This window comes from Hyalella azteca, unplaced genomic scaffold (assembly GCF_000764305.2).
Source record: "Hyalella azteca isolate HAZT.00-mixed unplaced genomic scaffold, Hazt_2.0.2 contig9639, whole genome shotgun sequence".
Taxonomy (NCBI): Eukaryota; Metazoa; Arthropoda; class Malacostraca; order Amphipoda; family Hyalellidae; genus Hyalella; species Hyalella azteca.
In genome coordinates this window covers 120,125-137,385 of record NW_025939705.1, presented here as the reverse complement: position 1 = coordinate 137,385, position 17,261 = coordinate 120,125, and the positions used below count along the sequence as shown (strand labels likewise).

Here is a 17,261-nt window from a genome sequence, read left to right as displayed (position 1 = left end):
GGCATGAACAGCACTCCTCTAGATGGGGCATGAACAGCACTCCTCTAGATGTGGCATGAACAGCACTCCTCTAGATGTGGCATGAACAGCACTCCTCTAGGTGGGGCATGAACAGCACTCCTCTAGATGGGGCGTGAAGAGCACTCCTCTAGATGGGGTCTGCCTCACAGATCACCCGTCTGGCATCACTGCACCACGCGCTGCTGAAGCGGTACATCCACGCGCAATTCAGCTCCAGGCAGTTCTGCTTGCCAGGATTGTCGGGTTCTACCTCCCCAAATACAGCCTGCGCAAAAATAAAGCAAACATCTTCTATTGTTTTCGTTACTTCAATATTAGAAACAACCTGGATGATTGTTGCAACAATCATTAATTGTGTTGATTGTTACATCATTTTCATCAGAAATGCAAATATATATTGTTTAAACTACAGTATTACCAGAAATATTTCATGATCCTGGATTCTTCAAAGTTTCGTATTAACAAAATGACTTTATTCCATCCCAAGTTTTCATTTTGTTATATATACCGTATTTTCGAATAAATCTCTAACTGAATTTTTTCAAAACTTGGTTGTGTCATAATTTGCGATAAAGTCGTTTGCCAATACCTTATAATGATTATATCACCGGCAACTAGCTTCGATAGATGAGATTTAATTTCCATTGTTTTCAAACAATGATATGAATAAGCAATTCTGAGTTTGCTTTTTTGTGCACTTCTTGTAAATATCTACGAGTCAATATCCTTACCTGTGCCCAGTAAGGCAGTCCCATGGTCATCGGCGAACCGTCAACCCAGCGCCATTGCCCTTCCTCGGCCTCATCCGAGCCCCCGATCCAATAGGCATTGTGTTCTTATTCAGAAAAGATTTAAGGGGTAAGGAATTAAGTTTCGGAATATTATTCTGAGTAAAACCGCTGCTGTTTCTCTAGCACTCACGATATAAATATCACTAAATTGAGAAAGGGAAGTTTTTCTGAGTTAACTACTTTCTGAAGGCGCTAGGCTGGTGGGGGTAAATAGAAATTAATTATGGTATGACCTGACTCCATTTTAACCTTAGGAATACGGGTCTGCATCACTCGCATATTAAACCTCAACTTCAAAGCTCTGTTCCTAGTTATCTTTATTATATATAACCGTTCAAGCATCATTAGGGTTTGATGGGTAGTGTTTATTTTGAAAAATTATATAGAACTTTTTAAACGGTTACCTTGTTCATTGAGGTAGAGGGCAACCTTGTGGTACTGATCGCAGTCGTCGAAAACAATCAGATCACCACCGACCAGTCCACACTGGTTACGAGCCTCGTGCCAGGGGTATATGATCGTAGATATGTGAACACATTGAGTGCCAACCAAAACAAAAGGATGCACACAGAGACCTGCAGTAGAAAACATAGTAGAAAAGGATGCACGCAGAGACCACACTTAACATATGTTAAGTGTGGAATGAATGAAAGTTATTAGATTATTGAAACTTGAAAGCTGGATATTAGCTCAGGAAGTTATTGCATAAGAGATTAGCCCTGCTTAGACTAGGGTCCTGCCATTCGTGCGTTTAATCTGACTTTACCAAATTTATTTCAAGACCCTATATCCTGCTTAACTGCAGTGTTCATCATCAGAACTATGGATATTGCCATGCAACTATAAACGTCAGCTTTTTATGCACAACAAGCAATGTTCATGGAACCCTCAGGCACAAGGTAAGGATGTAAACACTCAGGCACAAGGTAAGGACAGTAGGATGTCAGTAAATATTTGTTGATGCAAACCTCTAGTTCAATATGTACCATGTCGCAATAAGGTCAGAATGAAATCGAGCAAGATAAAACGATAAAAATCCAGAAGTAAACACGTAGACTGCACATAGATACCATAATGCATATATTGCATGATGCCCTCACTTAATATTCTTTATTGAGCTGGATAGCTGTAAGTTTTTTAGCTTTCCTTCATTATGTTTTTTTCCCTTCTTCTTTTTGATAATCGTGAAGCATTTATCGGATTGTTTCACTTTCGAGCCGTAAATTTTTCTAAGATATCTACCTAATCTTGAGAGTTAACTCCTGAAAATTAAATAGTCAAGTCAAAATTACCTACAAACTTATAATAATATTTTACGTAATTCTACAGTTTTCTCGTAAAATTCTTTCGATGGGATTAATTTAACAGTTGACTGCATAAAATAAGCAAAATCTTAGAACAAAATTTTCCACAAAATGTTTACCCTCTCCCTGTTCAGGTTACCTTCCAAGGCTTCAAAACAGAAGAGTAACTCACCATTTACTGAAGGTCTTGAGCACAGTGGATTAAAAGAGGCTGTACATTCGATGTCTCGGAATAACCAGTCCGTGTCATCTGCTACAAAAGCACAGTTCTGCCTCGTTCCACCCGAAGGTTCAGTTTCCAAATTCTCTTCAGCATTCTGAGGAGGGAGCTGTTAAAATTTTTTTGATTGTGATAACATGAAGCACTCAATGCAATAAGTTGATGCAGCTGTAATATTTCTAGCGCTAACGTCTGAATGTAATCACTCAATAAAGTTTCCCTATTACCCAAACAATAATTAAGGGTGGTTCACCTATGGTTATAGGAAGGCATGGTATGTTATATGTAGCGTAATGATGGGTGGCTACATGTGTCACAGTAGAAAAACAATAAATTGAGATGGTGGCGAGTATAGACGGTAATGCATCATCGATGATTTATAGGGTGTGAATCATCTTTGGTGAATTGCGTGCAAATCTCCTGTAAGCCACCGATAACAGTTTGTCTTAAAGGCGCAGTGCACGAAGGAATGAGCCACTATAACATAACATAACATAGTGATGTCGGCGCTGAAGTGTAGGCCTGATGTGGCCTGTCGTCGATTCTTTTCCTTTTCGTGCCTTGTTCATAGATCTAAACTCGTGTCATTTGACCGGATCTTTTCATGATTGGCGATAGTTTGAAGTAGCTACTAGACTTCCACCGGGTTCGATAAGGAGCTAGGCATTTCAAATCTTACTATTCGCACAATTTTGATTGAACTGCACTAAAATTGAACCTTTCACTGAAATCGTTTCGGTACAAAATTCGCGAGATAAGTCAAACCGGCATAGTAAAAAGTGAGAAAGTTGGGACCCGCAAACACTACGTGCGTCCTCGATCACTGCCAGAACTTAGCTCAACTATAATTTATGCAACGTAGAAAAAAGTCATTAGGTTGCGGGTCATTCGAGATCAAGAAAAATATCATGATTGCGTCCGGGTGCTTGACTTTCAGAATATAGATTGAAGCAAATTTCTCGAAATTTTAGCTTGCATTGAGTGTCAACGAGTTAAACAGAGTCGGTAGCAAAACGATCATAAATTTTTTGATCTAAAGTGAAGCCACTGGGCACTTGCTAAACGTCCCCTGACATTAACTGTCCGAAGCGATGGAACAATAGAAACATTTTACGCGACAAATACATTCATCATAAGATCCGATTCCGATTTTTCCAAATCCAATGTTTCATGTTCACCAGATCTATAACCTAAATTTGGTGCTATTTCACCATACGCATCAATTTGCTGCGATTTAAAGATTGCGATCACTAGAGTCTCGTTCATCGGATCAGTAAGAAAGAATAGTATGGATCAATCAAATATATTTCGCAATAGTTGCCACATTTTCAAGCTGAGCTTCCAGCGTCGTGTACAAGCTCGTTCGCGCGCTGAGGCTCCATAACCTTGCTACGCCTTGCTTGTAGAATGTGTTTCGGTTAGTTTGCTGGTCAAAAACTCTGTTATTTGCGGAAAAAATATCCTCCTTACGCTGAAAGATACAAAGCAGTTCTCTATGGACTGACATTGATATTGTAATTTATCTACTTATGGGAAATTTGCTTTTCTCGTCACATAATTATTTTGATTTAAAGTTTACATATATAATAATGTGGTCTCAGCATCCTTCCTACGTGACAGATTATCCATATGTTAGAAGAAAAAACATCGGCGCGGATTTTTGGAAGAATTTCACCCCTGACATTTCAAAATCGAGTGATGTCAATTCTAAACATTCCTTATTTTCTACAAAAATATTTCCGTCGAAAATATTTCTGAACTACCCTTTCTCAAAACGGATATAATGTTTAAATAAACTTCGATGTATAATAAACGGAATTTCAGCTGCCGTTTTCTGGAACATATTAACATGTTCGAGTGGTTGATGGAACCATCTAATCAACACAGTATGGCATTTATTAATAATAATGGATGAAATTAAAAATTGCAAAACTTCAGTTTAATCTCTCAAAGTGACGCGTTTGGTAAGTCCTCTCCGAATATCCGATGTATCAGCGGTAGAGGCTTGGTTTTGCGCGCGGGAGACTTGTGATCGATCCGAGCAGGCAGGGACTTTTCTTCATGTCGATTTCTCACGAGTTTGATTCGCTGTGATTATTTGTTCCTGCTACAATTCCGACATTGTTGCTTGTATCGCCATGCTTGATGCGTATAAGTAATCCGCAAAATGATTTCCTCAAAAAAATGTGTTTCGTATTTGGGAGGAATGTCGATCAATGTGATAATGAACAGTCATTGGGTTTAAAACGAACGGAAAATTTCTATCGACCTAATTCGAGAAGGTCATTGATGGCTCATTGATTCGCCGTCGGTGCTCTCAACCTATAATTTCCACCTATAGCCACCAATAATCATCGATGCTCCAGCAATAATTTTTATTTGGGAAGGTCGAATCAAACACAAAAAGATAAGTGAGAATAACGATTGGTCTACTAAATCTGCATAGAGTTAAGACTGCAAATCGATGTTATTTCTAACAGTAGAATTAAGAGTGACTTTTTATAAGAGACACTCAAAACTTCACCTTCTGTTTGCAGTAATTTTTAAGTAAGTTCCCTCAACATTATAATACTGTTTTTCATATCATATTGTTCAATCCTATTGCATTTAGTCAAATCCTATTGAATCTAGTCGTGACTTAGTAGAGTTTCATCCATTAACGTTAACATGATAAATAAACTTCCTTCTAGCAAATATGTTGTGTCATGTACAGAAAAAACATGGATTGACTCACCCTGGCCCAGTACGGAGCACCCATTTGCACGGCCGCTCCGTCACTCCACTGCCAAACATTGGTGAGCGTTCCATTGGTCGCGCCTAACCAGTAGCTGTTGTTGAAATCACTTGTGTCTGACGGAGTGTAACGTTAATAGTAATTAATATAGTGCTTTCAGCGTTAATTAATTCCTGTTAGCCTGCCGCCGATTCTTAACTACCTGGCCACCTCCTCGAGTTGCTCATCTTTTGCACCCTTACCCAGTTAAAATTGAGATCTGCCTCAGCTTCTGATTCCTCGAATCAGAAGCTGAGGCGCCTCTGAATTTGGTTAGGGTAGCACCTGCTCGGTCGCCCCAAGCCGAGTGGTACGGCCACCTGACATTTTTGGCTATTACACAAAAGCTGTGTGTTGTACACAGGGCCAATTGTGAGTGAATAAGTACTGCAGTATTATTGTAGAGTCAAATTCTGCCCCCGCGGCTAACAGGGCATGCCGACTCACAAAGTTTTTAAAAATCAGCGTAGAGGATGCACAGCGTTTGTCTAATGATAATAGAGTCATAAAGATATTGCAAGAAAATTAATTAGAAGCCTATTACAGACGAATTATGTTGGCTGAAATTCCGGTTCAACTAAACATCAAGTTGATGCACAGGAAGAGACTTCATTGCTAAAATTGACTTCTACCCTACCCAAATAAAAATTAAGAGTGGAGCACCTATGTTTTTAAGATGGCTATAGGCGGACGCCATAGGTGGAGCAGCTATGATTTATTTAGTGAATTAAGGGTGGCGTGCACCACATTTACCACACTTATAACCTGCCTATGGCCCCCCTACCCGTAAAGCTCTTCTTCCGCAAATAACTACCCATTGGCACCAGTGGAACATTGACGAGCCACCGATGGCCACTTTTTAAAATGAAGTCGTAAAAAATTTATAATTTAGTTTCTAATCCAATGCTTAAGTATTTACTGACATAGTTTCACACAATCAGCATTGTAAGGGCTGCGTACATGGACCTACCATGATAGTACAAGTAACAATGTCAAACATGTAGCGGGAACAAATTTTCAGAGTACCATACACATACCTCGTGAGAAATCGACTTGAAGAAACTCCCAGCCTGCAGGATCCGAACTCTGATCTCACGCACGCGAAGCAGAGCCTCTACCGTTGAGCTATAGGAGTGGACTAGCCTCTAGAGTAATTTTAAAATATTTGACTGGAGTATTGCAAGTATTAATTTCATCGAATGACAGAAGTTAGTGCTACCACCGTGATGATTAGATGGTTCCATCAACAATTTTATTTGAAAATGCTGCTACATTCAAATAAACAGCCACTGAAACAAACTCCGTTTATTCGTAACGAACGATGGTTCAGCTCAGAATAAAGGCTACGGAAAAATGTTTAATAAACATCGAAGTTTCATAATGTGAACATTACACCAATTTTGACAGCTGTTTGATTCGAAATATTTCATCAAGAATATTCTTGCGTGAAATAAGAATTGATATCACTCGATTATTTTGAAATTTCAGGCGTGAATTACCTGCTCCACTTCGTGTCACTATTTTTCTCTTGCATAATCTTTAATCTTTTGCGTCCAAAAGATACCAGGACCACTCTAGTATAAATTTAGACTTAAAATCGAAATAATTATCGGACTGTATAAGCAAATTTCCCTAAATGATTAAATTCCACTATCGAAGTAAGCGATAGAAAGACGAATTTTTATTTGTATCCTTCTGCGGAAAAATGATACTTTTTTGACGAGAAAATAACCCGGAAAGCACATATTTCAAGCAGGACATGGTAAAGATTAGTAGGAAGCAGGTCATAGTAAAGATTAGTTAGATCAGTAGGAATCTCAACGCCGACTCCCGGAAACCCAACTCGTGTGAACGTGTGCTTACTCGACTGCTCGCTGTGCTTGGGAGCCGCCGAGCCGCTGTGCTTTAGAGATGCCTTGCCTCTACAGACTACGTCGACGTGGCTTTCGAGTTTAGATAAATGGGTCGATTTGAGAATATTGTCAATATTATATAACACACTTAATCGATCCATACAATTTATACTTAATGATACAATAATTAGTCTGAATTGATCGCAATATTTCCAACACAGCCAGTTGGCGTATACGCGAAATTCGTAATAAATTTACTCAATATCTCATGTGAACATAAAAAATTGGATTCGCTGTCATATTTTGAGAAACTATTTTTTGCGACAAAAATTTTCCATTGTTCTGCGGACAATTTATATCAGAAGCAGTGTGATACATGCCCAGTGGCTTCACTTTGGTTTGGAAAATTTGTGAACACCTTGCTTCTATCTGTCAGTTTTACTCGTACCTACTGAATTCACGCTAAATTTTCGCTAAATTTTCTTAACAGAACTTAATCTTAAATGCTAAGCACACAGAACGTTTCGTCTCAGAACGCCGAACGAACGCCAGAACGCCAAGCACAAGTCATGGTTTCATCTTAATCTTGAATGATCTGCAATCCAAAAACACCTCACTATACGTTGGATAAATTATAGTGGCAAATACCTTCGTGCACTGTGCGGTTTGGGCAAACGGTTATCGGTGGCTCATAAGAGATTTGTCTGCAATGAGCCATAGATGTTTCAGACCCTACAAATCATCAATGATTCATCGATGACTCCCACTTATACTCGCCACTCTTTCGATTTATTGCTGTTTTATTGTCGATTTTCGGCAGATCTGGCCACCCACCGTTACGCCACCTATAATCTACTATCGCCACCTATTATCATCGGTGCTCCACCCTTAATTTTTATTTGGGTATGAGGGTCGACTTACAATGTTTCTGAGATGACAAGTATTTTGAAAGCAAATTTTTTAACTATGCAAGTTTATTGACATAAACATGTTTTCCTGTTATAACCTTACATCCATCGTTTACATAGGAGGTGACATCAAGGAAGGAAGCGCAGTCTTTAAGCACCGGCAGCCTGCCGAAGTGCTGGGTGCAGTAAGTGGCCGCTTCGTCGTACGTCAGATATCCACCCGTGTAACGGAGGATGCACTTGGACCCGACGACCTCATAGCCTTCAGGACAGTTGGCTGCGACAGCGCCTGCCATATGAAAATTCGAATTTGATAATACAATCAATTTGTCATGCTTAAATTACACGAAAACTTTACGATAGGAGCAAAGAACAACCAATGAAGGCTTTAGGGTCCATGTCAATTGACCCAAGAGTACCCACCAGACTATTTTCCAAAAGGATCTAACATATTTTAGCTGATATTTCAGCCCGAATAGGCCAAAATTTTAGCTGCAAATACGAAAAACTTTTGAAATTGTGGGCCCTCAAAGGAGAAGTTGGTGAAAATGTCCCCGATGGTATGGTTCAAAATCTCCAACTTCAGGTCACTGCTGTGCTAGCCACTGATTTGGAAATTAAGGTGTCTGTAGAGCTCAAGAAGGTGCTATTAAATTTTTTTTCAATAGGTAATTGTTGATACTTTTGGGTATAAGAAGTTCAAATTTCTCGAAAATCAGAAGTGCAGAAAAAATTCACAAGTTCAGTGCCCAGGTAAATGTAAAAATCGCCACGATTCATGTACAGTCTATTGCCGACATACGTATCATTGAACACACAAAAAAGATGATAATTCACTTTGATTTTTCAGTAATAATTATCTAAAATTGCCAATAGAAGCCTCAAGCCATTTTTGACAATGTTTGAATAGTTGCAGTATATCAATTTTGTTTAAACAGTATTTATTACAAAGAGAAAATTCTGTATTATAACATGCGCTAACTCTTGCTATGGGCAATTAATATATAATAATAATACTCGTAATATTAATAATAATGACAATAAATATAATAATAATAAATAATTCTAGCTATGGTAATAATTGTTTTAAAATCCATACTTCTTCATTCCTGTAGACTATCAGCTTTTCAGCTTTTCACTTTTGACACGTGCTTATTCACCTGGATGAAATAAACGACTCGACCCTGGCTTATATTAAATGAGAATAAGCATTAATAAACTTGAAAATTTCTAACATATAAAGAGGTATGCAAACAGATGAGTCAACTTTAAAAAAATTAGAGGAAGCCTCTTGAAAAAAGTATACCCTTCCAAAATTGAAAAAGTAGAGTGCGAAAAAGAAAACTGCAAATTCATTTACGTTTCGCCACTGAGCTGTCATATGCATGGGTATCTAATCATAGTATTCTACTGCCTTTTGCAATGTAGAATCTAATTCAAAAGAATTTCTCGTTATTCCAAAGTGGTGCATAATGAGGCAAATACAGCTTTTCTAAGTTTTCTTCCATAGCAAGAAAAACACCATGGCTATGATTAACATATGTGCTATAGTATAAAATTTTATGTTTCTAACAAAACTGTTTCAACCTTATCAAATATATTGCCTTTTCCTTCATTAAAAACGCTTTTTTACGCATTGTCTTTATCTAAACTATCAAGCACTTTAGTAATCTGGGGTGGTGTACCTTTCAATACAAAAAAAACGGTCATCACATTACTTAATAAATCGTTGCGTTCTATATGCTTAGGGTTAGGTATGACGATAATAATATTCCTTTGATATGCACTAACGAATTATATAGGCGGTCGAAAATTTTAAAACTTGACGATATGTTCAGATTTCAACTTTTAAAGTTCATGAATAGAGAACTTTACCATGATGAGGGTCTTTTTAAAACTACTTTCGCCCCCTCTTGTTCCCTAGCATTCTCACAACACCAGGGGCGTTCGATTTAACCTACCACCGGTTCGTTTAGACATAGAAAAAAGCGGTACCGTTTTTAATTGTGTCAAATATTTTAACGAATTGCCCGATGATTTCAAACAAGATTGCTCTAAAATGTTTTTAAAAATAAAATACCGTGATTTTATCGTTAACCAGTATTAATTTGACTTCGATTATTATGCAAGTTTTTAGGTATTTTGACTAGATGTTTATAGTTGTACTCTGTTTTACTAAGTGTAATGTTGACATTGCCTCTTTTTTGCTGATTTTTCTACTATGACATACGGTTATCAGTTTTTAAGGCTTTTGTCAATGGTTTTGCTAATTTTATAAATTTGTTACTTATTTGTTCAAATCGCCGTCTTGTTATCATTGGAACTGAGTCTTGTACTTATTGTTTTGCCTGCGAAGCTTTTTTAGCTTATGGGCATTCACCTGGAAGCCTTGCTATTTTTTTTCACGTCTCTTTTTATTTTTCATTGTAACGTGTGCTCCTGTGTGAATAAATAAAAAAAAAAAATTAGTTTACTAAAACTTACTAAGTTTGTATTTAACCATTGTCAAAAAATGGCTCCGAGGCTTCTATTAGGAATTTTAGTTGATTACTGAAATATCAAAGTGAATCTGATCATTTTTAGCGCATTTCCTCATTTATGGAAAAATGCACTATTGTGCTCGCCATGTCCGTCTGTCTGTCTGTCCGTCCGTCCGTGACCTCAAGTTTTCGTCGACCAGAAAATGCGCTCTCTGTCTCTCACTGCAGTGAGTACTGAGTTATATTTTTTCATTTACAATGTATACATTGCATCAATAATTTTTTGTATAAAATGTTACGAATGCTGGCAATAGACTGTACATGTATCATGTACATGTATCTTGGAGATTTATACAGTTTCCTGTGATTTACATGGCACTGAACTTGTGAATTTTTCTGCACTTTTGATTTTCGAGCAAGTTTGACCTTATTCTACCTAAAAATATCAACAATAAACTATTGAGAACATTTCTTAGAAGCACCTCTTCAAGTCCTGCAGCCACATCACTCGAGGCCATGCAGCACAGACATGCCACAGCAGTGACCTGAAGTTGGAGATTTGGCGCCGCGCGATCAGGGAAAATTTTCGACGCCCCTCCTTTGAGCGCCCATAATTATAAAAGTTTTTTTGATCTGAAGTTTTTGAAGGCCCTTAAATTCATATATTTTTCGTATTCTGAGCTGAATTTTTTTTCAGAGTTGGTTTGAAAAGGGATCCAACTAATGTGTAAAATTTCATCAATATTTATGGTTGTCAGGTGTGATAGATTTTCAATCAAAATTGTGCACTTGACTTCGAATGACCATTTGCTAATTTGATAAAAATAATAAAATATTGCGAAAAAATTTGTCAAATCAGCAAGAGTTGTTGAGTGAAATTTCCTGACTTCATTTGTTTCTAGATTTGACAATTATTTCGCTGCCAATTGACTACACTCTTAATAATAATAAGCAGACACTAACAAAAGATGGAACTACTTACAAAAGCTGACAGTTCTTCACATAATGGTTGTTCTAATTCCTATGCAGAAGACACTCACCGATGATGAGCAGTAGCAAGCAGATGATCGTCGACGGAAACATCCGGGTGGTCCTAGGGTAGTATAACTCTAAATCAAACGTTTTATAAATTTAAATACAACGAAAAAAACAAGTTTATTAGGGCTCTCGAAGGAAAAGTATGTTCAGGAGAAATACCACCAAGTATGCAGTGGGTTGGTCCAATAAGTTACCTTATTTATAGCGCGCACAGCAGGCTGGTGTTTCTCACAGATTCACTGATTACACGACAAGGTCAGGTATATTCTCATAGCAACAGCTATTCTAGGCGAGTGTTGTGAACGCAACATGTGCATTTGTTCGTATACTTGGACTCGAAAATGTCAATATTTTCGAGAAACCTATCGATATGTTAGCTGTCCGAGAATATAAACATAAATATATATAAAGAAACCTTATTTAAAAATTTCTGGTGGTTACAAAACTAAAAACAATGAAATATAACAAATAAAAAAACTTTTAAAAACCGCGTTTTCTTAACGGACAAATAAAAACAACATTAAGTCTTACATAACATTAAAGTTATATAGAATGTTATGGAATGTTGTGTAAGTGTTGATGTTTTTATTTTTTGTCTGTTAAGAAAACGTGGTTTTTAAAAGTTTTCTTTATTTGTTTTATTTCATTGTTTTTAGTTTTGAAACCACCAGAAAAACGTGGTTTTTAAAAAGGGTTGTTTATGTATATTTTCTACTTTTTAGTTTAGAAATTTTAACAATTCAAATCCTTTTCCATGGTTGGCAGCTCTGGATGGTCGACAAAAAAACTCGATTCCCAACCCTGAATTTTTAGGGGTTTTTTAATTAAAAAAAAAAATAAAATAAAATTTTTTAAACTTATTACTTCTGATGATCAAATCTTGAATTGTTAGGCAGCATAAGCATTCATGCCAAATTTCAAGTTTCCAGGATCTTCAGAAGAGCCCTAAATTAAGGTTTGAATTTTTGATGACAGACGGACACGAAACGAAGAGAAGAAAAACGTGGTAACATAGATAACACCTAGCATCAAAAAACATGATACTAGTGTTATCTTGTTGTTAAGGGTTACGTTTCGTTAGCATTCGGTGTGGCTGCAGAGAGAAATTCAAGAATTAGTACTATAAAATTTATCTGCAAATAAATTAACGGAATAATCAAGCAGGACTATAGTGATGAAACTTGGTAGTTAAGGAATCAAAAATACAATAACGGGGACGAGTGAATAATGGCGGGAGCATTGGTGCCACTTACAGTAATAGAGCTTGCGGGAGGAAAGTTTCAGCCCAATATAGTTCTGACCTGCAAAAAAATGATTAAGAGATGAGAAAGACAGGCTAAAACTTCGCATTTCACTTAGAACTACTTCCAAAATATAAGATGCAAAAAATAACATAAAAGTTCAAGTAGCTTATATGATTCATCAGTCGAGTGTAGGAGAACATGATCCGAGTATACATAATAACGAGTCTAGCGTTGAACGTGAGAAAGACAGTTGCGTTGAATGAAGTGGTGGCCCCTACAAATATTAAATACTTGGTCATTACTTACCGTGCTACTGGCCTCGTATATTTACCGTGCTACTGGTTTCGTATATTTACCGTGCTACTGGCCTCGTATATTTACCGTGCTACTGGTCTCGTATATTTACCGTGCTACTGGCCTCGTATATTTATCGTGCCACTGGCCTCGTATATTTACCGTACTACTGGCCTCGTATATTTACCGTGCTACTGGCCTCGTATATTTACCGTGCTTCTGGTCTCGTATATTTCTCCGTGCTACTGGTCTCGTATCAAAACGCTAAAGAGTAGCAGGCTAGGTTGGCTTAGAGGAAATTTTATGATAAAAAAGAAAATTTTTGGGATTAGAGGGCAAAATTTTGATTTGAATGAAAATTTCGGATTAAAGGGTAAAATTTTGGATTATAAGCAATAATTTCGGATTAGAGTGGGAAAATTCGGTTTTGAGCAAATAATTTTGGGATTAGAGAGCAAAGTTTTGGATTAGAGGAAAATTTTTGGATTATATATAATATTTTGATGTAGTGGGTGAAAGTAGTCCCAGTGTACATGTTTGTTGGTACCCGCACAGTTATCATTAAGACACGTTAATACACAGTACATCGCATTACACATTCAGCACATTAATAATTATAATTAATAATATTAGTTTTCATTATCCCTACAATTACTACCAGCAAATATTGGTAGTTAATTTTGAAGAATGCCCTATAATTTATAATTTTTTGTTAACTTGAGGTCTGAATTATAACCTGCAAGGTTAGCTCGACGTTATCGTGAGGGTTGCGGGTGGTTAGTTTCAGGTCATATCTTCAGGTTAAGAGGGTTAAACTGGCCGGGCTATAAATTTGGAACAGGACTTTTCGAACACAAAATTCCTACAGGACTTTCAGGACACCAAATTCTGACAACGTCATATTGTAATTCATCAAAATTGGTTGTATGACGATATTTATATCCATTATATACTAATAAAAATACTGCCTTATCTACTTATTTATATCTATATTTCAAATGTATCTATAGTATATTAAATAATATATATTAGTATATTACTCTTTTCGTAGAGCCTCTAAACCTCCTTTATATCATCGTGAAGAATTTCAATTTATTTCATCGTATATCGGGAAATAAATCCAACGAAGCGGCTTCCAATAATCAAAATAATAAACTACAATAAATATTTTTCAATTGGTCATTCAAGTTCCAACATAAAGAAGTTATTTAAAACGTTTCCGTCATTTTCAACCATATGCGCGGAATAAAGAGATATAAACAAGTTTTACTATTAATTAGGAATGGATTTCAAGAATTTAAGATCTCCCCTGGTAACAAGCACCTAGAGAATGCCAACCCAAAACCATGCTGATGCACCACTCATTGACGGCTACTAAGCACTGCCCAATAGCGACAGCGAGAAATGCACTACTTCATGCACTCTCGGAGAGAGTGCATTTCGCTCTCGAGAATGAACTCTCGGACTTCACGAGGCTCGAACCCACGACTAGCTGCTCTCATTTCGGTGCAGCTACCACTGCGCTGCAAAGTCTCTCTGTGTGTTACAGTTTAAGAAATTAGTGAGTGTTTGTCCAAATAGCGATGCACTTTTTAGCGCATTTTCTCATTCATGGAAAAACTGGCGCTATTGTGCTCGTCATGTCCGTCCCTCCGTCCGCGGAGTCACGGACGGACGGACGTGAGAAAATGCGCTCTCTGTCACTCACTGCAGTGAGTACTGATCTAATTTTTTGCACCTGCGTGGGTCATCTAGACACACACAAGATAAGGTTGAGTGACAGGTAAAATTTTAGCCTCATAGAATGGAATAACAGTGTTGCCCGATGCTCGCGCCGTGTATAAGAAAATCTGTCATTATTTGGACATTATGACCTATTAATATTTCTGAATTTACGCAGCATTAAATGACTTAAATTTTTTATTTAAGTTGAGATCCAATAAATTATTTGATGATGAAGTTATCTTCTTGAAATCAATCTTCTTCAACGATGTTTTCCAACTTCCGACGATTTGATAATGGCATTCTGATCTAGGGGATTCATATTGGCGTTGACAGAAGGGGTGGACTCCAAAGCCAGTTCGTAAGCTGACATGTTCGTAAGCATAGCTGACATGTGTTGAAGCCGTTTTGGCGACGGAAACGAACTCGAGCGCGACATGACCACTTCTCTTGTCCACTTCTCTTATCCGCTTCTCTTGTCCACTTCTCTTGTCCATTTCTCTCGCTTCCAAACCGCAGAAATTTACTTCTTCGTCCTGTCCTAACATCGTCATCAACCAATTAAATAAATTATTCAAGCTAACTAATTAGATCAGGGACTGATGGTGGCCTCTGCATATCGCAGGGCAGCCACCGAAGTTATCTCAATTGATATCTGTCACTCACAGGCTGAGGTCCATTTCGATAACATGCAAATGCTAGAAGGTCGAATGTTCTTTAAGATAAGAAGTATTCCTTACTTGGAAGGAGTGAGATGATACGTGAAAATTTGTGTGTTTTGAACCTAGGTGAATTCACCCGCAGTTTATAACTAATATCAGAGTCTTCAACTCTTCATTGACCGATTTTATTTGGCAACATCCGCAAGAGTTTTTGCTTGCTAACGAAAGCAACAACATCAGATTCTGAAAAAAACATACCTAGAATAGCTGCAGCCATGAAAATATACTTGACCTTTTCGCGTAATCAGTGATAACAGCAAAGGTCTTCTCTGCTCGATGTAGTTTATTTTCTAGCGCCGTTCTAAGAAAACTAGTTCAAAGAAAAGTTGCTTCAGTACAAGTTCAAAGAAAAGTTCAAAGTACACATGGTAGCCTAAATACACATATCGGCTGATTTCTTGTCAGTGATTGGTGGGTTTAGTTATAAAAGCCGTTAGTGATTGGCTGATTGAGTTACGAAATCGTAACTTGTTATGATTGCAAGGCCCCAGGCTTATTCATTCTCGTGTGTTGTGTCATTTACCTTCCATTTATTCATTATTACCAAATGAGTGCCTTTACCAACTTTCGTTTCATTCTTACGTGTGTTCCGTAGGCGAATGCTTTAATTGATGCTTGTTCCTTAAACATGATTAAATTCGATAAAGCGAATGTGGTATTAAATTATTGAACCTATTCGTTTACTTAGAGCTTAGCATGACTCCTATAGGAAGTCTCTAATACCAACACGCTAATTTAATTCCCTAATATAAAAAATTTTGAAACCGACAAAACGATATTAATAAAAATACTGAAATTAACTAATTTTGTTCAAATTTTGTGAGGGTAGATTTTATCGTCACCTTGTCTAGTAAAATATAAACATTCCTAAATATGTGGACAAAATTTTAATACCTTACCACTACTTACACAACATAAATCGAGCCCGGTAAATCGTCTTAGTCAGATCATCCGTCTTAATTGCATCCTAACATACCTCAACACTGTCAACATTCGGAGACGTATTCAGCGCCGTTAACACCCGGAAAGCAGATTAGCAGTAGGGTCGGAGCAGGGAGCAGCCGCTTTACAGCAGGAATTGCACAGGAAGGCATATGATATAGTATCTATTGACATTGACAGTTCTTCGGTGTCCGGTTCTAGGCACTAATAGAGCCTTACTTTATTGAGGATTGAAACAGGATTAACCTAGGTGGAAGGTGGGCGGCTTTCAGTGTTTTAAGGGGAGCGTTTGGTTAAAAAAACCAGGAATTACGACTTTTGCGTTTTCATCTCATGTTTTAAACTTTTATAAAATTAATATTTTATAACTGTTGTTCATATATGTTTCTTTGATTAAATCTGTATTTATCGATCATTATTCGCGTCAATTGCTAAATCTTTGCACTGGTTTGTATGCTGCAAACAAGACAAGTCCAGTAAAGGTAATACCAAGTATGTACATGCAAGACTTTTTGCGTTAGGTCGTTTTGAGCTTTCATAAGATGAACATTTTATTGATATATATATATATATATATATATTTATACAGGTTTGGTTGAAGACCAGAGCGTACTTTTTATTTACGATTTTCTTATTGTTCTTTTCGATAAGCCGAACGAAATTTCTAGCAGGAGCTTGGAGATCAAAAAGTAGATTACCGAATGACATTTTATTGCAGTGCGACGTTTCGAATATATCAATATTCATTATCAAGCAAGTGAACAGTTATTACAACGCTAAAAATTGAAATTTGGACATGACATAAGTTCATACAGAAAGTATTGTAGATACGGTTCAAAATCGAAAATCAAATTAATCCGAGAATAATTTCAACGTCCTGACGAATCCCGCGGTTTGCAAATTGATAGCAGGAGACTCGTCCTTAATGATGAGAGCCTCCGCTATCAAC

At 37.2% G+C, this 17,261-nt stretch overlaps 1 protein-coding gene across 2 annotated transcripts; it reads right to left on the bottom strand.

The window, feature by feature from the left end:
- Positions 1-108: 108 nt before the first annotated feature.
- Positions 109-11,572, bottom strand: LOC108674193 (C-type lectin domain family 10 member A-like). Of its 2 annotated transcripts, none has more exons than XM_018162112.2 (7): positions 11,391-11,572; positions 7,974-8,159; positions 5,071-5,186; positions 2,289-2,445; positions 1,217-1,387; positions 753-856; positions 109-286 (listed from the first exon to the last, which is right to left on the bottom strand). In XM_018162112.2, the coding sequence occupies exons 1-7, from the start codon at positions 11,431-11,433 to the stop codon at positions 149-151; spliced, it is 915 nt and encodes a 304-aa protein (XP_018017601.1). In that variant the 5' UTR covers positions 11,434-11,572; the 3' UTR covers positions 109-148. The 2 variants fall into 2 exon arrangements, with proteins under 2 accessions (XP_018017601.1, XP_018017609.1); XM_018162120.2 differs by having other exon boundaries at positions 2,289-2,433.
- Positions 11,573-17,261: the final 5,689 nt, after the last annotated feature.

Excerpts from the sequence above, each read along its gene's own strand:
- LOC108674193 (XM_018162112.2), bottom strand. The coding sequence starts at position 11,433 with ATGTTTCCGTCGACGATCATCTGCTTGCTACTGCTCATCATCG. Across the intron at positions 8,160-11,390 it reads CTTGCTACTGCTCATCATCG|GCGCTGTCGCAGCCAACTGT; the intron begins GTGAGTGTCTTC and ends TTCATATGGCAG. Across the intron at positions 2,446-5,070 it reads GTGCTCCGTACTGGGCCAGG|CTCCCTCCTCAGAATGCTGA; the intron begins GTGAGTCAATCC and ends AAATTTTAACAG.